The 25,739-nt window shown below is 40.4% G+C and overlaps 1 protein-coding gene across 3 annotated transcripts in view; it reads right to left on the bottom strand.

Moving 5' to 3' along the window:
* The window catches only part of LMBR1 (limb development membrane protein 1), a 157,509-nt gene that overhangs the window by 97,689 nt on the left and 34,081 nt on the right, over positions 1-25,739 (bottom strand). For all 3 annotated transcript variants that reach the window (XM_032303985.1, XM_032303987.1, XM_032303986.1), the window contains exons 2-4: positions 24,234-24,306; positions 21,223-21,262; positions 13,269-13,408 (exon numbers count right to left, since the gene is read on the bottom strand). In XM_032303985.1, coding sequence (XP_032159876.1) covers positions 13,269-13,408; positions 21,223-21,262; positions 24,234-24,306 — 253 coding nt within the window. The remainder of the gene's footprint in view (positions 1-13,268; positions 13,409-21,222; positions 21,263-24,233; positions 24,307-25,739) is intronic.

The raw sequence follows: 25,739 nt of genomic DNA, 5'->3' as shown, positions 1-25,739 counted from the left end.
CATTCCACAGTGGACCTCTACGATACCTCACAAAACCATCAAGTTTATTCTTTTTTCTCCCTTTTCTATACCCTGCTTATAATATTCTTTGATACATTTAGAAAGTATACCGTAATCAAATGACAGTGTCCTAAGGGTGCCTGGGTGGCTCAGTCAGTGTCTCCCTTCAGCTCAGGTCATGATCCCAGGGTCCTGGGACCAAGTCTCACATTGTGCTCCCTGCTCAGCAGGGAGTCTGCTTCTCCCTCTGCCTGTCACTGCCCCTGCTTATGTGCTCTCTCTCACTCTCACTCAGTAAATAAATTTAAAAAAAAAGATAGTGTCAAAAACATCTTAAATATAAAACATCTTAAATATAAAGAAATCACTGCAAAGCCTCCGTTTGTTAAGCTCCTATTGTACCTGCTATTTTCAATTTATACTCTGAAAGGAAAAAAAATAATAAATCACTTAAGGAAAAAAAGTACTAGTTTTAGATCTTCTCAAAGAATTGCTTTAAACTAAAAGGACCTCTCTTCTTGTTTCTAATGGTCTAAATAAAGATGTCTTTGACAAAATACTTAAGCAGGATAGACTACATTTGTAAGATTCTGAAATTAAGATTCGTTCAAAATAAGCAAAAGTTCACTTTTATTTTAATGCACCAGGAATAAAAGGAAACACAGAGTTTTGGAGCAGAAAAGAACTTGGAGATCCCTTGTTTAATTCACTCAGAAACCAAACGCCTTTTTTAAAAGAGGTTAAATAAATGCCACACAAATTCCGTAACTTACAAATGATAGACAAGGGAATAGATTCAAGATCTCTTGCTTTTTAGAGAGCAAGATCCAACTCTATGGATCTCACACTTAACATTCTGAATGAAAAAAGCACAATATTTTGAATTTTGCTAATATCTGCTACAAAAAGCAATCAGCTTAATAAGATTTTACTAAAGGAAATGTTTAAACTGAGAATATGACAGCTTATTAATTCTATCCATCTGTGTAAAACAAAATTAGTTGAGCTTCTGATCAGTTTGTAAAACACTGAAACAGAATTCAGCACTGCTACATGTGTTTATATGTGAGCACATGTAGACCCAAGCCTTCTGAAAACACCAAATATGGGAAGGCTTTAACAAATCCAACTTCAATAAAACATTGCTTGTACTGTATGTACTTTGTGTGCTATAATGTCCTGTAACAAAACAAGGCATTCATACTATTCGTGATGTAAAAGGCCTAAAAGTCCTGACGGCCAATGTCTGCGTGAGCGGCACTTTATGTCTGACTTTACGTCTGACTAGCCTGAGTGTGCATCTATCAGTTATATATGAGCGAGAAAAGGAACTTCAACTCTGTTTCCTCATGTATAAAACAGGCTATAACTTAACTCATAGGCTCTCATAAAGAACAGAAGAGAAATAACATACCAAATACTAAACAAATGTCAGTGCCTCCTGCCAGCCATCTCAAAATAAGGCAAATCCTCCAAACAATTGAAAAATTCTAATGCACACCAGCAATGTGACCAGATAAAGACAAGAAAGTGAGTTACAACTAAAATTAGCTCTCAACCATTCCCAAAGAAGTATTCTCATTAGGGGCATCTGGGTGGCTCAGTCAGTTAAGCATCTCCCTTTGGCTCAGGTCATGATCCCCGGGTCCTGAAATAGAGCCCAGTCTCTTCGGGCTCCCTGCTCAGCAGGGAGCCTGCTTCTCCCTCTCTCTCTGCCCCTGTCCCAGCTCATGCTCTCTCATGCTCATACTCTCAAATAAATAAAATCTTTTTAAAATTAAAAAAAAAGATTCTCATTAATTACACCCCAAAAAGGTTACAAAACAAAAACCTGTATACACATGATATTAAAAATATATGAAAACAACAATGACCAATAATAGATACAGAAAGTAAACTGCAAAGAATTACACAAATTACCAACAATGTGAATATATTAAAATTATGGATGATTTTCTTCCTACTTTTCTACATATTGTAAGTTTTCTATAAGGAACAAAGACCCTTACCAAAAAAAAAAAAAAAAAAAAAAAGAAACATATTTAAACCTCCTTCTCTCCAAATCCCTGTTGGTAATCTCCCAACAAAATGCTGGGCTTCCCCTAGGCCACACCACTCACTGTATCTACCAGCCTCACTGGCCGCACAGTTCAACTCCCAGCTCCAGCTGAATCAGCACCGAGCAGGGAGCTCAGAGCGTGCTCTCTAACAGCTGCCACCATGAATATAAACCCCTGGATGCTTAAACTCCACTAACTTTTTTACACTGGGGGGAGCTTTGTAAGTTTTTGCAATTTGAAACAACTATCATCCGTAGCGCAGAAGCAGACGCTGTTATTGTGACTGAGCTACAAATACGCACAGTTCATCCGTAGCGCAGAAGCAGACGCTGTTATTGTGACTGAGCTACAAATACGCACAGTTCATCCGTAGCGCAGAAGCAGACGCTGTTATTGTGACTGAGCTACAAATACGCACAGTTCAGAATTCCTCCTTCTCGTCAGTCCCCTTTCATGCAGGGAAAGCTACACATTTTTCTCTGAGAATCAAAAGTTAAGAAATACGACAATGCCTTGGGCAAAAGCTCACAAATCAGAAAAAGTATCTGTTCTGACTAACCCACACAATTAAAACGAAGACAGTTATGAAAAGCTGAAGAAATCTCTATCAACAGATATGAAGGAGGAGCAATGTCTGCAGAACAAGTGAAGAAAACGGTGCGTATGATTACAAAGATTCTGAATACGAACTCGTTTAGTTTGGCATGAAATTAGATGCCTACACTTTTACATGCTGAACTTCATATACACGTATTATGTGTACACATGTGTATATGCTATATACGTGTGTGTATATATAACACATACGTGTGTGTACGTATATATAATTTTATAATTTCTTTTACTTTCCCCCAACTGTCCCTTTTCCAGGAGACTCAACGTTAGTACTAAAGGTTTTGACAACCACAACTGTAGAAAGGGATATAATATGATACAGAACCTCTACTGTATTTATTTTTGCAAGAAATATTGATTTAACACAAAGATTTTGAGCATTGATGGTCTTATCTTAACAGGATAATCATCTACATAAATAACCAGTTTTTATTCAAAGACTAAATAAGTAAATGCAAAAAACTAAGTTTATTTACCAGAGTATATAAATGTGAAAGTCTCAGACTTAGTTTATGTTAATTTAATTATTAAATCTATAACATATAAGTTGAAGTTACTTTGAGAAACACACCTAATACAGAGAAAAATAATATATCTAACATTCCCAAGTAGTAATTATATTCTTGACAATTTTGTAAGACTTAATAAGTTCCCAGCATTTTACAAACATACATCAGACATGCATACGTATATATCCCTTAAGAATTATTCTATAATTTTGATAAAACTTTCCCAGTTTTAAATTAGGACTAATATATATAATATAATTTATTATATATGACTACATATTAATTTATAAAATAAAAATATTAATCAAATTTCTCTACTCAAAAAGCTAAAATTACTTCAATATAGCTAAATTATATCAATATAACCCAAAAAATTCAAAAACCTCATAGTTTGTCTAAAGCAATATAAGTGACAACCTTTTTGAAAGATCTCTTATATCTATTCCCCAAAGATGTACCTTAACTTAAACAAAGGTTATTTACTAATCCTAGAAGACTTCATTTCAAACCAAACCAAACAGACCTGCGAGATCACCACAGGATGCATTAACTTCTAGCTCCATCTGCTGGAGTACAAAATATTCCAAAGTCCACCATAGAATACTATGAAGCAAATGATTGATCTATTACTTTCCGTCATCTAGGTGAAAATTTTCATGAATTTAAAACAGAAAATTAATTAGAGTTCAGCCATATTCAGTACCTTTCCAAAATGACAAATCTAAGTTAAAATCAGTATTTCAGTGGGATTGAGGATCTAATGCAGTTGTCAAAAAGTGAGTTATATAATAAAAAAAATTCTACCAAGAAAGGAGAAGCTTTAGAGAAAGACAAGTCTTTCTAAAAGCTTTCTAAAAGCTTTCTAAAGCTTTTGAACAGTAAGTATTGTGTGAACCTCAGAATTAGAACAAAAAATAAAGAACAATTTTAGCAGAGCTGTACAACTTTTTATCTTAATATAACTTTTTTCTTATAACAAAAAAGCAATGTCTGTTGTAGAAATATTATAAAATACAATCACCAAAAAAAAATTTTGTATTCTGTAATTAATTTACCACCCAGAGAAAAATGTGTTTTTCAACATCTTTCTCTAATGGCCAAAAAAGCACTCCACTGTTAGGATCTACCAAATTCAATTAAGTAAATTTCTTACTTTGACACTTAGATTGTGTTTTATTTTTAATATTAAAAATAATACCTCTATTAATATCCAGTAACTACAGTAATAAGTGACTATTAAGATCAATTAATTAGAAACTACTGGTAAAATTAAGTAATGATATATTAAACTTTATGAAGGACTGATTTTGATTTAATATCTATACATAAGTAGATGTAATATTTATTTTTCTTTTTAAGTTTGATTGCTTATAATCCAGAAGTCTGACTTTTTTTAATCTTTGTGGGACCTGAAAATTGATAAAATAAAGATGGATTTTGTATTGTTTCTTCATGATACCCACAATAGCATACTGTCTATTCCTGCTGAAAAATCAAAATAAAATATCCACGCCTTAAAAAGACTAGTCAGGTTCATGGTGGCTATCTCTTAAAAACTAAAAGTCAACTAGGCAATCATGTTATAAATATGTGTCTCTGTCTGTTTCACAAGGAGTATGGACAGCTTAGCAAAAATTGGCCCCCGGTGGCGGGATACCTCAAAGAACTAAAGAATTATTTCCTGACCATTTAAGGCACAACTGACACCGTTATTCTCCTACCCTCCAAAGATTTATTCCTGGTCAGTTTTTAACTTTAATCTCACATTACGTGAAATTACCACTGAAAGGGAGTAATTCAATGCATTTAGTGCATTCACAAGTCTCCATCTCATTCCAAGACATGTCTATCACCCAGAGAAGAAAATCCCCTGTGTATCAGTTTTTCAACCTGTGGAACTGACTAATTTTATATTTTTCTAAGTTTTAACAAGATACAAAGGAAGTGAATACAAATAGATGCTTTCTTTTTTTCTGTCCATGTTTCACCCTTTTCCAACTTTAACAATACAAGTGACAATACAAATTTTAGATCCATTTGAATTTGTCATCTCTGCTCTCTTTGTACCGTCCTAGAATATCTACAGTTGCTGGCCGTGTCATACCCACACTAAGCGAACGAAGGGACATGGCTCAGCTGCATCCGGCTGTCTGACAGACACGGGGCTGACACTGCCCATGACCAGAGGATCACCATTCTGCCTCGTTCCAGCTCAGATATCATTTTTGTACATCACATTTTTCAAGCTGTTTTAATAATTTTCTCACTGTATACAGAGATACATCTTGTTCCATGATAGAGATTTAGAACTAAGAGTAATATTTTATTTATTTACGTTACTAAATTCTGGCCCACAGAAGTGAAGTGGCATTCTACCGTAATCTGGTTAACATGTAACATCTTAAATCCACGTGCCCAAAATCCAGACACTGTATTTAATTCAAACTAAATATTTTTAAACATACTAAAGCATTATCAATACTCATACTGGCCTAGTGCATGTGATTTACACACTAAGGCACAAGCGATCAAAACCATCCATACTGACAATTTTATAGGTAAGTCATTCTATTTCTTTTCAAATTAAGTTCTTTTTTTAACCAAGGTATTGCTAATGACACAATAAATAACTTTTACTCACTGAACGATGAATCTTTACTGGAAAATTTCAGTGTGAAAGTACGGGAGCAATGATCCATGGGAGATAAAGATAATTTCAGACATCTTCTGAGACCTCAAAGAATTTGGCAGAAATGCACAAGTCTTAACCAAGAAGACAAATAACAACTCAAGAAAATCTCCCAAGTTTTACAAAATGTTAAATGACTGACGAATGTGGATGATATAACTGCACTGGGGTAAAGGAAACCCTGAGACTTTCCAAGGACTACTAAACACTGGCTCTGACCTGACACTAAATCTAGGAGACCCAAAACACCACTGTGGCCCACCAGACAGAGGAAGGGCTTATGGAGATCAGCCTGTCGATGGAATATTAGCTCAGGTCTCACAGATGTCCCAGTGGGTCTGCAAACCCGGTCTATGGTCACATGCCCAGTGCCAGAATGCACACGGAACAGATATACTTCACAGCTGACAGAATCCCTACTCTGGTCCCCTGACCTGTTGTAATAAGGGCTCCTACAGTGGGAAACACCACATGGAAGCTTCTAGAATTGCCTCTAACTAGGAAAATAGTAAACCAAAAGTCATGCCACATCCCCGAAAGAAATGCAGAAATTAGTGCCACCATCAAGGGTCAGAAAGACACAAAAGTGGTGACTCCCACATCCCCAGAACATACCTTAGGACAATGACAGTGGATTACCATAAGCCTCACTCAATGGCGATCCCCCACTGTTGCTGTTGTTCCAGCTGCTGTTCCAGATGTGGTTTCAATGCTTGAGTAAATTAACACACTGGTACCTGGTGTGTGACTCCTGGCCTCTGTCTTCACCTCTGTCCCCTAAGACCTACCGTAAGAAGTTTACTTGCAGCTGCAAAGCCAGCAAAGCACCCTCACTGCTTTCCTTCAGGGCCCTCCAATTCTTCAGTCCTGGGTCACAATTTAATTTGCAGGAATATTGATGGCCTTTCCCTTCCACAAAATATCACAGGGGCCATTCTAATGATGACATTGTGCTGACTGGATCTAGTGAGTGAGAAGTAGCAAGTATCTAGACTAACTAGTAAGACATTTTCATGTCAGAGGTGGAGAATCAATCCAAGAATAATTCAGGGGCCTTCTATGTCAGAGAAAGCTCCAGGGGTCTAGTGTGGAACACATGGAGAGTTCTCTTCTCAGGAGAAGGTGAGTTGTTGAATCTGGCTCTTCCTACAACCAAGAGAGAAACAACTGTCCATGGGCTTCTTAGGATTTTAGAGGTGACAAATCCCTCACAGAGCCCCTCTGGGTGTGTTACTCAAGCTCATTTATCAAGGGACGCCCAGAGCTGCCAGTGTACGGTGGTGTCCAGAACAAAAGAAGGTTCTGGGACAAGCACAGGCTGCTGTGCAAACTGCTTTCCTCCTCAGGTCACCAGGTCTGCAAATCCACTGGTGCCTTATGTGTCTGTGGCAGAGGGGTTGCTGCTTGGAGCCTCTGACAGGCGCTAGAGACAGATCATGGCACAGGCCCTTAGGACTTTCAAGCAAAGTCCTACAGCACTACAGCACTACAGCACCACTACTGGGTGCTGTAGTATGCTCCACATACATGAAGGACAGCCCTGCACAGATAACCAGTCTCTTTTAAGAAACAGATCTTGGCCTGTTACTGGGCCTTAAAAGAGATTGAACACTTCATCATGAGCCACCAAGTTACCATGTGACTGGAGCTGCCCATCAGGAACAGGGTGTTTGTTATCTGACCACCGAGCCATGACACCAGACGTACAGCAGCACTCCACCACCCAACAGAAGTGGTATGGACATGATCAAGCCCAAGCAGGCCCTGAAGGTACAAGTAAGTCACATGAACAAGTGGACCAAATGCCCATGTCCCCACTCCTACTCTACTACTTCTCTCCCCCAACTTGCACCTGAGGCCCCACAGGACGGTCCTTACAGTCAGCTGACAGAGGGAAGAAAAGACTCCAGCCCGGTTTACAGATGGTTCTACACGACAGCACCCAGAGTGGACGGCCGCAGCACTGGGGCCCTCGGAAACGTCCATGAAGGACAGCACTGAAGGGAAATCCTCCCGATGCTCCTGGCTGTTCACTTTGCCTGGGAGGAGAAATGGCCAGACATGTCATTACAAACTCACGCGTTGTGTCCAGTGATGTGCCAGACGGTCAGGAAGAAACGACTAGAAAACTGATAGCAAGGGAATTGGGGTCAGAGGTATACAGACAGAACTCTCTGAATGGGAAAAAAAAATGTGAAGATATACGTGTCCCATGTGACTTCTCGTCAAAAAAGGACACTGGCAAAGGAGAAGTTTAATAATCAAGTGGATAGGGGCGCCTGGGTGGCTCAGTGGGTTAAAGCCTCTGCCTTCAGCTCGGGTCATGATCCCGGGGTCCTGGGTTCGAGCCCCGCGTCAGGCTCTCTGCTCGGCAGGGAGCCTGCTTCCTTCTCTCTCTCTGCCTGCCTCTCTGCCTACTTGGGATCTCTGTCTGTCAAATAAATAAATAAATAATCTTAAAAAATAAGAATAATCATCAAGTGGATAGGACACCAGTCAGCCTCTTTCCCCAGCACCCCTGTCCTGGTCCAATGGGCTCATAAACAAAGTGGCCATGATGGCAGGGTGGAGATTGGACATGGGCTCAGCTATGTGCACTGCTACTCATCGGAATCATCTGGCTACGTTTACCACTGTGTGCCTAATTGTCCGCAGCAAAAACCAACACTGAGACCTCACTATGGCACCACTCCCAGGGGAGATTAGCCAGCTACCTGATGGTGGGTTCAGTGAAATGGGCCACTCCATCATGGAGAGGGCAACATTTTGTCCTTACTGGAACAGCCACTTACTCTGGGTACAGATTCACCTTGAACGCAAGGTGAGCTGCTGCCAAAACTATTATCTGCGGACTTTCAGAATGCCTTGTCCACCATCATCACAGGAGTGCTTCTGATCTAGGAAATACCTCACAGCAGAATAATGGGCCCATGCCCTTGGAATTCACTGGTCATGCATGTTTCCCACCATCCTGAAGCAGCTGGTTCAACAGAATGCCCTTTTGAAGACTCAGTTATGGTACTAGCTAAGAGGTAATACCTCACAGGGCTGAAGAAAGGTACTCTAAGAAGTTGTATTCACCCTGAATCTGTGTTCAATACATGGTGGTATTTCTCTCATAGCCAGGGTCCACAGGCCCAGGAATCAAGGGGCAGAAATGGAAGTGGTAGCACTGACTAGTATCCCTACTGACCCCTAGCAAACCTCTGCCTCCTGTTCCTATAACCTTAGAAACTAGTGCTGCTAGGCTAGAGGTTCTAGCTCCAAAAGGAGGAACACATCCACCAGGAGGTACAACAGTGATTCCACGGACCTGGAAGCTCAGACTGTTGCCCAGAACTCTATGGTCCTCCAGCCTCTCAACCAGCAAGGAAGGGAGTCCTGACCACCAAGCAGAACCTGGACTGCTCCTCCACAATGGAGGTGAGGAAGAGTGTTGTCTAGAAAACAGGACATGCCTCGGGGCATGTCTTAGTATCACCGTAATTTGGGCCCATTAATTATTTTTTAAAAGCCAAGAAGCAAGCATGTCTAAGGCTGAAAAATCTTCAACCCAAGACAATCTTAGGAACTAATAATCACTCCCTCGAATGTCACTGACAAGGTTAAAGAAAGCTACGAATTTAGAAGAGAAAGATGAATTTAAAGATTCATGAAATTCACTACATGCAGCAAAGGATACAGACCTACCAAAGATTCAGCAGAAACAAAGCCAGGGGTCATAAAACTCTCAAGGAAAATTTCCAAGACTTACATCCCAGGCCTCCTAAAACTTATTCCTAAGAATACATTTAGAAGCAGTGACATCATTTAGAAAGTTCTTCCTCTAGTTCCCAACTTTCAGATGCTGTGGTTTACTGAAGTTCAAAATTATTATTTATTACATTTTCATTCAACACATTTATTAGGCCATCACTATGTGGGAATCATTGCTCTAAGCCCTAATTTATAAACAAAATATTTGAGCTTACACGCACACTTTGCATCCTAATGAGAAAGACTATCAATAAAACAAATATATTTACTTCCAGAGTTAAGGCCTCCAAATATATGGCATGTCATGTGCTGGTCACTCTTACTTCCAGTCCATAAACAGAATAAAAGAAATGACCTTGATTTAGAGTATGTGAAGGTCATTAAGTATAGTACGCAATTTCTACTCAGCGAAACTGGAAACAAAGGCCAGCTGACCTGTCATACTGGTTAGCCCAGCTTGAAATCACCTGCACTGCTGGTAAAAACACCTGGAGCCCAACCCTGCAAAACGTATGTGCCATAGTACCTACAGCTTTACAGAAAGGTAGGGCCAAGCGGAACCATGCCAAACAGTCTTCCTCAAACATTTTAGACAATACATGTAAAAAACGTTTTCTAAATTATATATTATCCACGTATTTTTAATAACAAATAACATGTCATCTAAAAATAACTCACCAAAATATTCATAGCCTTTACTTTCCAGGCTGTTTCCTGCCTTTCACAGTAACAGCAGACTTTTCAGTAGAAGATTTATTTTTTGTATTAATTTCAGTTTGCTTATTTGAGTTTTTTTCAATTGCTAAGCAAAAAAAGTGAGTAATTATTAAATCATTAATTTAATAATTAGTACTAATATTGCTGAATTCACTTGGTCTTCAGAGCATCATGACTCCATTTGTTTCTACTTCCAAGCACAACAGAAACCACAAAGGCCAAATTCAAATATATGATTAAACTAAAATGTTAAAATTTTTCATGTCAATAAACAGTTTAAGCAGTATTAAAGGACATACAGGAGGAAAGTATTTGCAATTAACCTGATAAACAACTGATTACTTAAAAATGAAAGCGGGTGGAAAAAGGAATAGAATCTTGCCATCTACAACAACATGGACGGAGTGAGACTATCATGCGAGGAGAAATAAGTCACTCAGAGAAAGACAAAGACCCTATGATTTCGCTCATATGTGGAATTTAAGAAACAAAACAAATGCACAAGCGAACAAGATTTGGGGGTCAAACCAGGACAAAGGAAACAGACTCTTAACTATGGAGAACAAACTGGGGGTTACCAGAGGGGAAGGAGTGGTCGGGGGATGAGTGAGACAGGAGACGGGGATGAAGAAGTAACACTCATCGTGATGAGCACCGGGTGGTGCACGAGTGCTGAATCACTGTATTGTACACCTGAAACTGATATCGTACTGTATGTTAACTAAAGAAAATTAAAAATTTAATTTAAAAAAAGGGGGGGAAACACTGTAAAAATGGGCAAAGGAAACACAGGTAGGCAATCTACTAAAAAAATAACTATGCTGGCTCAGACATTAAGTGTTTGCCTTCGGCTCGGGTCATGATCCCAGGTTCCCAGGATCGAGCCCCGCATTGGGCCCCCTGCTCCGCAGGAAGCCTGCCTCTCCCTCTCCAGTTTCCCGTTTCTGTTCCCTCTCTCGCTGTGTGTCTCTCTGTCAAATAAATAAAACCTTAAAAAAAAAAAAAAACTATGAATGACCTCCGAGTATGTTTTGTAAATGTTGTAAATGCCTATCATACTAGTAACTAAAGTAATGTACATTTACAAGGAGAAATGTTTCACGTTTTCGAATTGGAATGATTGTTTTAAAGATTTACTTGGGGGTAGGGCAGAGAGAGAGAATCCAAGTAGACTGCACCGAGCATGGAACCCGACACTCAAGCTCCTGACCCTGAGACCATGACCTGAGCAGAAACCAAGAGTCGGACACTTAACTGACTGTGCCACCCAGGCACCCCTTGAATTGGCAGGTTTTAAGTACCGCCCACAGCTGATGAAGATGCATTCTGGGAAGAGGAGTCCCTCCCCCATCCCACCACTGAAAGTGAAACCACTAGTGGAATTCACATAGCTTTCTGGAATCAGGAAATATCTTCTCAAAACTTTTGAAGTGTGCTTACCTGGAAAGCAAACTGCAGAAATTTATCCTAAGGACAAATATTTATTTGTAAAGATGAAGCTTTTTTAGTTAAAAAAAAAAGGGAACAATCCATGCTTTTAACAGCTTCAGGCACTACTGTAAATTGCACAGAAAAGTAGTTAATGGCGGGACGCCTGGGTGGCTCAGTTGGTTAAGCAGCTGCCTTCGGCTCAGGTCATGATCCCAGCATCCTGGGATCGAGTCCCACATCAAGCTCCTTGCTCCGCAGGGAGCCTGCTTCTCCCTCTGACTCTGCCTTCCACTCTGTCTGCCTGTGCTCGCTCTTGCTCTCTCTCTCTGACAAATAAATACATAAAATCTTAAAAAACAAAAAAAAGTAGTTAATCGCATGGAAACCTCCCCCTTATATGCTGATTTAGGAAAATGCAAATTATCAGTGAGTCCATGAGGTTTCCATCTGGTTATGTATCCACAGGAATATACCTTACTGAAGGCTACAGGCCACAGTATTCCCAATAGCTCTGTGAGTTGTAGGATTTGGGGTAAATTAATTTTCTTCACTGTATATTGTTTTCCAAATATTCTACAGCAAACACAGCATTTCTTTAAACACAAAGGAGTGAGAGAAAAGGTAGCTGTCTAGATAAATTCCAGATAAAGAGTTATGCACACAGTCATCTTTAGAAAATGAGGGGGTATTTGTCACGTCTCGGGAAGGGAAAGGACCCTCTAAACACAGAACAATTAGAAAGACCAAAGGAAGTAAAAAGACTGCACACTGGGCAAAATACAAATGTTAATAATTCTATCAATCAAAAAAGCAAATAAAGTTAAAAAGAAAAATAACCAGGACATATTTACAAAAATCTAATAAAAAGCTGATGTTTCACATATAAAGAAATCATAATTCAATAAGAATAAAAATATCTATGTAGTAGATCTTATATTTTATAAATCAAAATTAAAATGTCCTACCTCACCAAAAATTTCTAGAAAATGGTAGCGTCAAGATTGGAATGCAGGTCTACTTGGCCTCCAAGCAATATACCATGTTGCCCACAGCAAGTAAGTCACTTTTTTAACCACATTATTTTTAAAGTTCATACTTGACAAAAGAGTTTTTTCCCCTTCAATTACACATTCTTAAATGAAAAAGTAACTAAGAGGAAATAAATGAAGTAGAAAACTATGGCTAGTATTTTTAGGTCTTAAATGGAGGTTGAGTTCTTTTGACATATCCAGATAAACCAGAATTCTCCTGATACATATTTAAATAAGAACTTATTTATCAAAATCATTATTTACTTGATTAAGTAAAACAGAAAAGGCTGTCACAACTAAGAATAGGAATACTAAGTAAAATCTGGTTTTCTGATTTTATGAAGGACTCATGGTTTACTGGAGGAAGATGCAAATTCTGAAGGAAATTAAGAAAAGGCAAATCTAAAAATACAGTGCAGAAAAAAACGAAAACATTCATTATTAAGCAATATATACTGACCATGAATCAGGGAGCCATTTAGCCACTGAATATAGTAGTTTTGAGGAAAAGAAAGCAGGATTTCGTTGCTGATTATTGAAAAGGGTAAGAGCAGAACAGCCCCGGCTGAAACCGCCAGCGTGAAGGTGCTCAGACACAGCCTGGAAGAGAAGAGACCGCGGTCACCAGCCATTGGAGGAAGCAAGAACACGGTCGGGATTCAAAAAGGACAAAAACTCTTAAACCTCTTAATCCAAAAAAGTTACATAAGATTTTCATTAATACGTGGAGTTTGAGACAAATGTTGTATGTATTATACTAGAAATTCAATGTATACCCCAAAACGCCTCACTCTGTGAGAAAGGTCAGTAACTCGAACGAGCAGGCCCTACAAGAATCACATAGAGAAGACAAAGTACTCTGCACATTTTACAAAGAATAAGCCATCGTCTCTCTCCTCTTTTAAATTTAAATATTTATTCCACAATTGCATTTAATTAATAACTGGCAGATACATCCTAACAGCAATGCAAAAACTGATTCAGGTGAAAAAAAAAATACTTGTGAAAACAATATGAAAAACCAATTCAAAATGGTTATTTCAAGGAAAAAACTCAACAAAGCCATTGGTCAGCTACCTCTTAAAACGGGTAAAGGTGGGGCGCCTGGGTGGCTCAGTGGGTTAAGCCTCTGCCTTTGGCTCAGGTCATGATCTCAGTGTCCTGGGATCGAGTCCCACATTGGGCTTTCTGCTTGGCAGGGAGCCTGCTTCCTCCTCTCTGTCTGCCTGCCTCTCTGCCTACTTGTAATCTCTCTCTGTCAAATAAATAAATAAATAAAATCTTTAAAAAAAAAAAAACGGGTAAAGGTAAAATAAATTAGACAAGCAAACAGTATCTAACTATTAAATATTCTACTATTAAACTATTTAAAACACTGCACTGTCATTTTTAAAAGTAAGATATTGCTAATAAATACTAATACAGAAAGATGTCAAAAATAAATTAAGTGAAAAAACAAAAACTAAGAAAGCATGGACAATAAATAGAATACATGCTTACACACACACACACACACACAAACAAAGCACTTATATACACAGGAAAACAGAAGTACCAAAAAAAAAAAAAAAATCCTAACATAATATAGAACAATCCCACAGGAGAGTGGGCTTTCCCATTCTCAGTTATACATGTCTGAAATGTTTAAAAAATTTTTATCTAATTTTTTAAAGATTTTTTTAAGACTAAAAGGGAAAGGAAAAGAAAACCTCACCAACATTATAGATGGAACCTTAATTTAATATCCACTCCATTAAAGTCAATATAGGAACAACGTGAAAATAAATGTAAGAAGACATAAGGAAAAAATGCACACTGAACACTGGAAATACACATCCACTAGAGTAACTTTGAGACCAATGCCATCTTGTGGCAACCATAAGAAGTGTTTTCCTACTTAAAAGCCAAAACAACCATGAAACCTCTCTGTTCAGTAAATCATTGATAAAGTTCAAATGTAGACCATATCATACATACCAAAAATACAACTCAAATCAGACACAGAAGAAGGCTTAGGAGCTGTTTCGCTGAGTTGGCATGTTTCCTGGGAAAAGCACTAGGAACAATGTCTGCCTGGGTCCACCGCCAACTCTGGCAACTACCAGCCCGTGGCCGGAAGCGTGCTTCTCTAGTTTTGTCCTTGCAAGTCAAGTGAGGAACTTACCCCAACCACTACCATTTCTGCCTCCCAATGCTAAAAACAGGATCAAACCCACAAGCTCACCATTCCAGGTCCCGCACAGCTGTTCCAGTATGTGTGCGAGGCTCCTCTCGCCACGACAGACTCCCCCATACAGTGCCATGTAGCCAGTCTTCTTGTGCACCAAACCTCAATGCGCCTCACGGCTCTGTGCTCCAGGGCCCAGTCAGCTCTGTGCCTAGGGTCCCCTTTCTGTCATCCGCCCCGCAGACCAGCACTCTCTGCATTCCTCGCAGTAGTCAAGCCCTCTCTTCTCAGCTCACGTGACACTCACCACACAACCAGCAAGAAGACCAACCACAGTTTCCAAATCAAAAACTGGGTCCCGTAATCTGACAAAAAACTAAGCTTATGGGGCGCCTGGGTGGCTCAGTGGGTTAAAGCCTCTGCCTTCGGCTCAGGTCCTGGGATTGAGCCCCGAATTGGGCTCTCTGCTCAGCGGGGAGCCTGCTCCTCCTCTCTCTCTCTGCCTCTCTGCCTACTTCTGATCTGTCTGCCAAATAAATAAATAAATAAAATCTTAAAAAAAAAAAAAACCAACTAAGCTTATGAAGACAAATAAGTATTTGAAATCAACGATCCAGAAAAGCCTGAATGTATGGTCACCATAAAGACAACGCCAACTCTCAACAAAACACTTCCAGAACCTACTATATGTATTCCAGGTACCATGACTGGGCTCAGGATATTCAGACAAGATGCTGTCACCCTCTCGCACTGCCCATGGGCACCTAGGGTGACAGCTACTCACAGAAGACCGAAGCAGTGCAGGTCAATGCTGGCAAGGGGTCCTTACTATAAGGTAAGGCCCTGAGTCAAGTCGAAATAGGGCAGTAGTGCCCATGGCTTACAGACCTACTGAAGTGCCCCTCGGATTAAAGCACTGTTTCACAAACATCACCTTCTGAAACGGAGCAGATTTTGAGGACAGAACCCACTGGACTGCCTGAGGGCGGGGGCAGAGAGCCCTCAAGGCTGATCTGAATTTTAGCCTGAGAACTGGAACGGCAGAGCAGGTACTGCCTGTTTTGGAGAAGGCCGCAGCTGGGGCAGGCTGACGGGGAAACAGGAACTCAGCTTTGGCCCAGCTCCGTCTGTCACCTCCACAAGGCAGGAGCATCACAGAAGCAATGCTTCACACTTCTCTCTGCAGGCTACCAGGTAGCCTAGACCTTGTCTGCCCCATTGCTGGTCACGTTCTGATGACCACTGGTCAGGATGGTGTGTGCCGGGGCTCTCTGACTCTAACATCACTCTTTTCCCTTTTAAATAATAAGTATTTTGTGGGACGCTAAGTCTGAAACTAGGAAAAATAGCCTGTTCCTTGCCAAGAAAGATTATTCATTTACGGATTCCTATCAGTTTGGACTCAAGATTGTTCTATTTTATTCTGTGTAGGGTCCATTACAATCATTCTCCAGACACTGAGATTGTCCCTGATTGGTGTGGAAGCCCTCAGAGGCTTCTGGGTCTTTTTGACATGTACCCATCATTCTTGGGGCACTTCCCTGCACTCTGGCAGTACCACATGCACAGAATGAGCCTGGAACTTCCCCTCCCCTACCCTGCAGTCAGCTTCTCCCCAAGGGGCCTCGGTCCCTATTAGTGGGAAATTGTATTTAGAAGCACTGAACTGGTGCTGAATATACTCCCTGCTGCTGGGGTGTCACGCTCCCAAGGGACAGGCAAGGACTGTAAGTGCGCACGATGCATACAGGTACACATACACAGTTACCTGACCCGCTTTTACAGAGATCTGCTGCGATAACTTTTTGTCATAAACCATGAGGCCGCACTGACAGTCCACTGGCAAGTCCAACTGCAATGCAACAACCCTGTTCATCTTCATTTTCCTCCCCTTCCCGTAACTGCAAATGGCTCCCATCACCTTCAATGGGCCAATCCCCTGGAAATGATCTGACACTCCTAGCCTACCCAGAGCCACCATCCTGCTCAGGTGACTCCCCATTCGGGACTGCCCTACCTCCCTCCCCACTGACCTCTGATAGCCACGCCAGGCCATCCCTCCAGGGACACCAGCCTACTTGGGCTCTGTCATCCTGTAGGGACGCCCTCCTCAACCTCTGACGCCCTATGACAGAGCACCCCTAAACACATGCGGATGCCCCTCATCACCCTCAAGCTCACACTCCGCGCCAGGATTTCCCTCTGCAGGGAAAATCCCCTCCCTCCTCTCAGACCCTGAGAGCCCACACCAGGTCACCCCCGGGGCTCTGACACATCATGCTAGGACCACCTCCTGTAATGGAAACCCTCCTCTCACCTGCAAAGGCTCGCAAACTTTCAGCAGTTAGGCATTCTGATTTCATTCTCAAATCAACAAACTAGCCAAATCAACTAACTAGTAGCTCTCAGAAAATGTAGTTTTGGGTTGCAAAGTTCACTTGGATGCCAGTCCCTGCACTTAAGAACTTGTCGAGCTCTTGCCCTTTCATCTCCTTGTTAGCAGGACTCTCCTTCTACTTCCTCCTCTTCGGTGGAGGGGGCAAGGGAAGGAAAGATGGTGGAGAGAAGAGAGGCAACCCCTAAGTCCCACGTACAAAGCCCCAGCACCAACCCTGGATTACTCTGCAGATACAACTTAATCCACACAACAGCATGACAGAGTAAGTGGGAGCTCAGCTTCACACAAAGAGAAAACAAATGTTTCTCAATCTCTTCTGACCTGAAGTTAATCCTGCGTTCAGAATCTGAATCCAGATCTGCCTTCCTATTCCGTTCTCACTCACTCTGTCACACACGGTGGGGAGAAAAGCAGTGAAAGCCAAGAGGGTCACTGGGAGGCAGTGGAAGGGAACAGACTAGTCCTGATTCTCTTCGGTGCCCTCCCCCTTCCCCCTCTCCCATCTTTAGTGTAAGTGCTCCCCCAGCCGCCTGCCTCCACTCATGGACCCGCCAGCAGAACCCAAAGCCCTGAGGCCCACCCCAATAGCGACGGCAGCAGAACCGGTGAAAGCAGAAGCGGAGGTCAGGGCTCCTGAGCCGCCTCCGAAGGAAACGAGGCACAGCCACCGTTCCATAGACTGCACTGCAGGACAAAGCCTAAGTGCTGTCCTCTGGTCTGCTCGTGAATGACTGACCCACAAATGCGTGCATGTACACGTACCACCAGGAGTGGAGCACAGTCTAAACAGAGAGGAGAGTGGCACACATCTCACAGGTACTTACTTTAGCCCTAGAGCATGTCACTGGGAAGGAATTATATCTGCCCTTTATTCAGTGTGTGATTTGCTGAAGCTTTTCGAGGTAAGTGAATTATTTAGACCAGGAATTTAGACAGTAATTTAGACAGAGAAAAATGATAAATCACTGAAGAATTTTCATAAATGTCATGGTCTGAAATAAAACTATAACCCCTAATCCTATAAATTTAAATGAAGTAATAGGCCTAAGTTTTAAATCCACAAAGCAAGAAGAATTTACAATATAAAGTTACAGATGTTTTCCCTAGGGCATTTAAAATAATTTAAATTACCAAATCTCGTAAAACAAGGTCCATTTAAATTCACTGTTCAGTTATGAATCAAATCAGCCCTATTCAAGTCACTTCTCAGTTGAAAGTATTTTTTTATTTAAGTGAAATTCACATAACATAAAATTAACCATTTCAAAGTGAACAATCTAGTGGTATTTAGTGTAGTCACAGTGCTGTGCAAACACCACCACTTTCTAGTTCCAGAACATTTCATCACCCCAAAATAAAACCTTGTATTCACTAAGGAGTTGTTTCCCATTCTGCCCTCCCCTCGGTCCCTGGTAACCATCAATATGACACGGATGGATTTACCTTTACTAGTTTATCTCTCATAAATGGAACCACACACTAAACGGCCTTCCATGTCCGGCTTCTTCCACTTAGCATGATGTTTTTGAGGTTCCTACATATTGTAGTACCTTATTCCTTTTTACCGCTGAGTAATACCCCAGGGTACGTGAGAGTATTTGTGTACATGTGCGGTAAGGGCAGGCAGCCTTTCTCCCTTTCCCTCTCCTCCTCCCCACCCCAGGCACAAAATGAATAATCTGATACCAATCATGAAGACACACATCCAAACAACTGGCCTGCAATCTTCAGAAGTATCAAGGATAGGAAGTCAAGAAAATACTGAAGAAGGGTTTCAGTCTGAAGGCAACTAAAGGGAACCCACAACTACAAGCAGTGTGTGATTCTGAACGGGGTCCTTTCGCAACAAAGGACATGACTGGGACAACTGGTAAATCTGAATGGGGCATGAGTGGTACAGCCTCAATTTCATTATTTTGATGGTTGTACGGTAGATACACAGGAGGACGCACTGTTTGTAGGCATTATATATAAAAGTATCCTGAGGAAATGGAGAACCAGGTTGGCAAATTCTCAAACAGTTCTAGGGCAAAAAGGCTCTTTTTTTTTTTTTTTTAAGATTTTATTTGTTTATTCGACAGAGATCACAAGTAGGCAGAGAGAGAGAGTGAGAAAGAGAAGGGGAAGCAGGCTCCCTGCCCTGCAGAGAGCCCGATGCGGGGCTCGATCCCAGGACCCTGAAATCATGACCTGAGCCGAGGGCAGAGGCTTTAACCCACTGAGCCACCCAGGTGCCCCTAAAAAGGCTCTTTTTTTGTTTATTTCTAACCTTTCTATAAATTCAGGGCTATGCCAAATAATTTTCAAAGTATCAATAAAAAAGAATCCTGGCATAAGAATCTCTCCAATGTAGTTGTATCTGTGTGATTTCAAATTTCAGTCAAGCAAAATCTGATAAAAAGAAACTTGCTGCTTCCCATCCAGTTTGATACCTCAAAAAATTTAAAGGGCAGAACAATCATATATTAGCATGAATAAGGAGAAAGAGAGCTATAGGGAACCTAAAGAATCATCAGACCGTCTACCTGCTCAGAGCAGGCAGATGCTCAGCTAGCTAGAACAGATGTCTGTTCCTTATTCCAAGACTGTCACAGTCTTCTCAGGAGACCATTAAGCAACCCAGAGTTTTCTTTCTTATGGCCCAGCAACTTTCCCACCAGAAGCCCACTTTCTGGCTAAAACCTCTGAAGGTAAAATTATCAGCTCCTCAAAGAAGCAAATTTTAGCAGGAGACAATCAATCCTCATTTTTCCATGTACATTTCCATGTTCCTTGAACAATATGGCTTAGAAATGCACAGGCCCACTTATAAGTGAATTTTTTAAATTAAATATAATACAGTATTATAGAGGCACCTGGGTGACCTCAGTCTGCCTTCAGCTTAGGTCATGATCCCAGGGTCCTAGGATCAAGCCCCACATCAGGCTCCCAGCCTGGCAGGAAGCCTGCGTCTCCCTCCCTCGCTCCCCCTGCTTCTATTCCCTCTTTCGCTATATCTCTCTCTATCAAATAAATAAAAATCTTTTTAAAAATATATATAGTACTGTAAATGTACTTTCTCTCCCTGATGACTTTCTTTTCTCTAGCTACTTTTTTTTATTAAAGATTTTTATTTATTTGACAGAGAGAGAGAGAGCATGAACAAGCACGGGGGGCAACAGAGGGAAAAGCAGGCTGCCAGCTGAGCAGGGAGTCCGATGTGGGATTCCATACCAGGACCAAGGGATCATGACCTGAGCCAAAAGCAGACGCTTAACCAACTGAGCCACCCAGGCGTCCCTAAATATAATAGAGTACTATAGGGTCCTAGGATCAAACCCCACATTGGGCTCCCTGTTTGGCGGGAAACCTGCTTCTCTCTTTACCACTCCTCCTGTCTGTGCTCCCTCTTCTGCTGTGTCTCTCTCTGTCAAATAAATAAATAAAATCTTTAAATTAAAAACTTGCAGTACTGTAAATGTATTTTCTCTCCCTTATGACTTTAGTAAGATTTTCTTTTCTCTAGCTACTATATTGTAGGAATGCAGTCTATAATACACATAACATATGAAATGTGTGTTAATCAACTGTTTATGTTATCAGTAAGACTTCGAGTCAATAGTAGGCTATTAGTAGTTAAGTTTGGGGGAAGTCAAAAATTATGCACAATTTCCAACTGCACAGGGCCAGCGTCCCTAACTCTCATGGTGTTTAAGACTCAACTGTATATTTATATGTTTCTAAAGATAGGGTTAATATCAATAAAAAAGGTGACTTTTTCCCACATTTATGCTCAAAGGTGCAAATTAAATTTGAAGAATTTATGGCATCGAAATTAGAAACAGAAAAAATAAATTTTAAAATACATACGAAATCCTGTTGACTATGGCATCTTCATCTTCTTGTTCATCTGTAAAAATGGTTACGGGATTAGTTTTTTTAATCTTCAACAAAATGTTTCGTTAATTTATTAGAAAATATAAGCAAAAATAGAAACTTAAAGAATTACTGAAAAGAACTGATTTTCAAAAAGCACTGTATTTATTTCAGCATGGATGCAAATTTAAATCCTATTAAATTACATAGGACAGAATGTAGGTAGAGAAGAGTGTTGTGATTAACCAAAATCTTGATTAACAAAACTAACATATGTAAACTGAGATTTTCCAAATATTTATTGTGCAAGAAAATAAAACTTAGGAGAACCTTAGGACCACTATCAAGTTTACTGTCATACAATATAAGTAAAATTATAATTGCTAATGAATGAAATTTTTTAATTGATAATATCCAACAAAAATCTTTATTATAAAATTATTAGTCAGAATCTTAAAACTCATGTACTTTTCTTTAATTTTTGAATTTGTCATTATTACTGGTAATAAGGAAGATGCTCTTGGACCAGTCTAAACCATTTAAATACCACTGCCTCCATACTTCATAATCACTGTTCAACTTACAGAAGGAAAGTATCCAGTTTGATGTGTTTTACAAGGAGCAGATGCCGTCTGCTCCAGGGCTCACTCACCTCCCTCTCTCTCACGGCTGCTGGCCTTCTCTTTGTCCTCCCACATAAATCTACCAGCTAAAGAAAGTATGATCCAATTACAAGAATATTGCCCAACACCCCCTGACCCCTCCTTCTCCTCAATACCTAACTGGGGTGTCCTCAAAGGCTCTCTCTCTCTAGGTCTCTGTAATTATGAGAGTCTACCGGCCTCCATGTCAATGGTTCATATGAGCCATTCTGACCCCAATCTCCATTCTTTTTTTCTTTTTTTTTTTTTAGATCTTACTTATTTATTTGACAGACAGAAATCACAAGCAGGCAGAGAGTCAGACAGAGAGAGGAAGGGAAGCAGGTTCCCCACTGAGCAGAGAGCCCGATGTGGGACTCGATCCCAGGACCCTGAGACCATGACCTGAGCCAAAGGCAGAGGCTTTAACCCACTGACCCACCCAGGCGCCCCTCCAATCTCCATTCTTAATTACAGGCTGCCAAAACAGCATTACAACCAAAAGGACAGTCACAATTAATTTTTATACTGTTGTGCATACCCCCAATTAACCATCAACTACTTAAGAATGTTTTAATAGATTCATATGAATTTCAATTCTTCTCCCTAAATTCTACTAAGTCCAAGGTATTCATCACCCCTCCCTGCCATTACTTTAAAAATCATCTAATGGGTTGTCCCGGTACTCAGTCTGTTGGGTATCCAGCTCTTGACCGCCACTAGGGTCATGGTCTCGGGGTCATGGAGCAGGCCCTGAGTCAGGCTCTACACTCAGTGAAAAGGTCAGGGGAAGCTGCTTGGGACTCTCTCTCCCCTTCTATCTCTGCCCCCCACCCTTGCTCACCCACACTCAAAATAAATAAATATTTAAAAACCATCTCAATCCTCTCATCCCCAATTTTTCTGCTCATCATCCCCTAATTTCCCCTAAAATGATGGGTTTATATTCATTAATTCTCTTTCTCCCCCTGCTTCTGTGTCTATAATCATTAAAACCTGATGCCAAAACATGTGTAAAAACAGCTAAGATACTGTGTTGAATCTGCAGGTCTTCAAATTTTTGAAAGCTTACAGATTCCAAAAAGTTTTTTTATCGTAATCATAGAGCCAAACTAAAACACTAGAGCAAGTACTATTTCCTAATTGCTTTCAAAATTCCAACAACTTTTTTATTATTATAACATGAAGAGTTCCTCTTATATGGAATCCTTAAGTATTCACATGGTACCTACTGTGAGCCCAGCACCACAGGCAGAAAATCCTGTGATTTATAAAAAATAGCTGAGATTTAACAGAAGGCAGTAAGGCCATTGTTCAGATCCTTACAAAACCCTGGCACAAAAACCTGTGACTTAATTAGCACAAAGTTCATTTAAAAAAAAGAAAAAGAAGAAGGGATTGTATGCCTGGGTGATTCAGTCAGTCAAGCATCTGCCTTCGGCTCAGGTCATGATCCCAGGGTGCTGGGATCAAGCCCCACACCAGGCTCCCTGCTCAGCAGAGAATCTCTTTGTACCTCTCCCTCTGCACCTCCCCCCACTCATGCACATGCTTGTGTATATGAAGATTTTATGCACTGTCATACAGTGAATAGAATAAAATCTTCAAAAATAATTAATCTTCAAAATAAATAAAATCTTCAAAAATAATAATAATAGGGTGCCTGGGTGGCTCAGATGGTTGGCATCTGCCTTCAGCTCAGGTCATGGTCTCCAGGTCCTGGGATTGAGCCCCACTTTCGACTCCTGGCTCAAGGGGAGTCTATTTCTCCCTCTGCCTCTTCCCCTGCTTGTGTTCTCTCTGTCTCTCTCTCTCTCTCTCTCTCTCTCAAATTAATAAAATATTTTTAGAATAATAATAATTTTTAATAAAAAAGGAATAAAGATTTAGTAGATCCTCTGGTATACAGGATATATATGAAATAATAAAAATAAAAATATAAAATTGAATCCTCAATTGATACTAAATGGTATCATGGAGATTCTAAATTCTATATCACTTTAGAGAAAGAAAAGATAGTCTAGTAGTCAGAGTAAGGATGGAAAGTATGCTGTTCAGACTCAGAGCCAGTCACAAGAACACATATATCCTTATAAACTCTAGAACTTTCCAGATACTGAGCAGCCCCACACTACTCTTGGACATTAGAACAATGGTAAACAAGGGTTCAGGTCTAAGAGAATGATGACCCTGCAAGCAGTCAGATCCCTGAAGGTTACTGTCTACTCTCAGTACCAAGCTATTGTGTCCTTCAATCATGGCCATACTAAATATATATACTCCATACTGGCATAGTATTTAGCCCATACACCACAGACCACCCGGCATGATGATCTAAGTTTTAACTACAGTGCTTCTACTTGCCTGATTTTCTCTTGTATCTTCTGATGATGAAGTAAGAAACAATGTAGAGAACGGCAAAAAGAAGGAAACATATCTGAAAAATAAAATTAACAATTCACTTACATTTGTTGCATTTATTTTTTTAAATTATAGAAGATACACCTTTGGTATTTATAGGCAAGAATGATTTGATCTATTAAAAAGTAAAAATTTTTAGATATTTTGGAAGTGTAAAGAGTCAGACCAACACCAACAATTCTAAAAACTAAAGTCAATGAGATGCTACTATCCCTTCCAAATATCGAACATACTATAAAGCTTCAATAACATTTAAAGAGTGTGATGGCCCCAAAACTTGACAGATAAATGAAACATTCTATCATAAAAAAATTATATAAGTTAGTTCTACATACAGGAGGCATCACAAATCAATGTAGGGGGAATAATGATTCAATAAATATACCACATATCAAAAAAAAAATAGCAGCTGAATAAGAAACTTAATTTTAATATTAAATTCAAATTAAATTTCATCTAATTTTATGGGGATGACAGGTAAAAGAGGATGGGTCAAGGATAGGAGATCTCATTACAGTCCAAGACCAAGTGTGCTAGAAATAGTCTTACTAGGGCTATGGATCAAAGTAAAAATAGTTTGAATACCCTCAAATGAAAAAATTCCAAGTGATGGTAGTCTAGGGACCACCCCTATGCATGGATTTCTGAAGGAGGATTGTTGCCCACATGACTGAAAATGACCTTGGATCTGGGTGTGAACAGACACTACACAACGTCATCCACAAAATGACAAATGCACAATGAAGAGGAAGACCGTGAGTCTCATGATGTCACAATTCTTCCAATATAAGTGCAGTGGGAAAGTGACAACTGACAATACGGACAGTGACCAAAAAGGAGCCAAGAGGACACCCGGGTGGCTCAGACATTAAGCGTTGCCTTCGGCTCCGGTCACGGTCCCGGGGTTCTGGGATCTCGCCCGCATCAGGCTCCCCGCTCAGCGGGAAGCCTGCGTCTCCCTCTCCCACTTCCCCTGCTTGTATTCACTCTCTCGCTGTCTCTGTCAAGTAAGTAAATAAAATCTTAAAAAACAAAAACAAAAAGGAGCCAAGAGTCCAAAGCATCAAACTGGCCTGCTGCTGGGAGCCCGTTAAGAACTCCAGATGGATAAGAGAATGTGAACACCATCACTACTTTCTCCCAAAATCGTGTGGAGTAGGGAAAATGGGTCAAAAAGGAAACCCGTCATCGGTGAAGACTCGTGAAGAGAGGGGTCTTCTAAGAAGATGTTAAGGGTCAGGGGAGATTGTTTACAATGGAATGGTGAAGCCTGAGTAGGGCTGCGAGACCAATGGAAAGAGGGTAACTGGCCAGAACCCTGTGACTTACGAGGTTCAAGTCAGAGAGATGGAATGACCAAAGGAATTAATACTTATGACAGAAGCTACCTGAAATTCGATTCACTCAGCAATTACTTGTCATGAGCTTACTGCACACCAGGCACTCTTT

This window comes from Mustela erminea, chromosome 11 (genome assembly GCF_009829155.1).
Source record: "Mustela erminea isolate mMusErm1 chromosome 11, mMusErm1.Pri, whole genome shotgun sequence".
NCBI classification, from domain to species: Eukaryota; Metazoa; Chordata; class Mammalia; order Carnivora; family Mustelidae; genus Mustela; species Mustela erminea.
The sequence above is the reverse complement of the archived record's forward strand: the minus strand, read 5'-3'. Positions and strand labels throughout refer to the sequence as shown.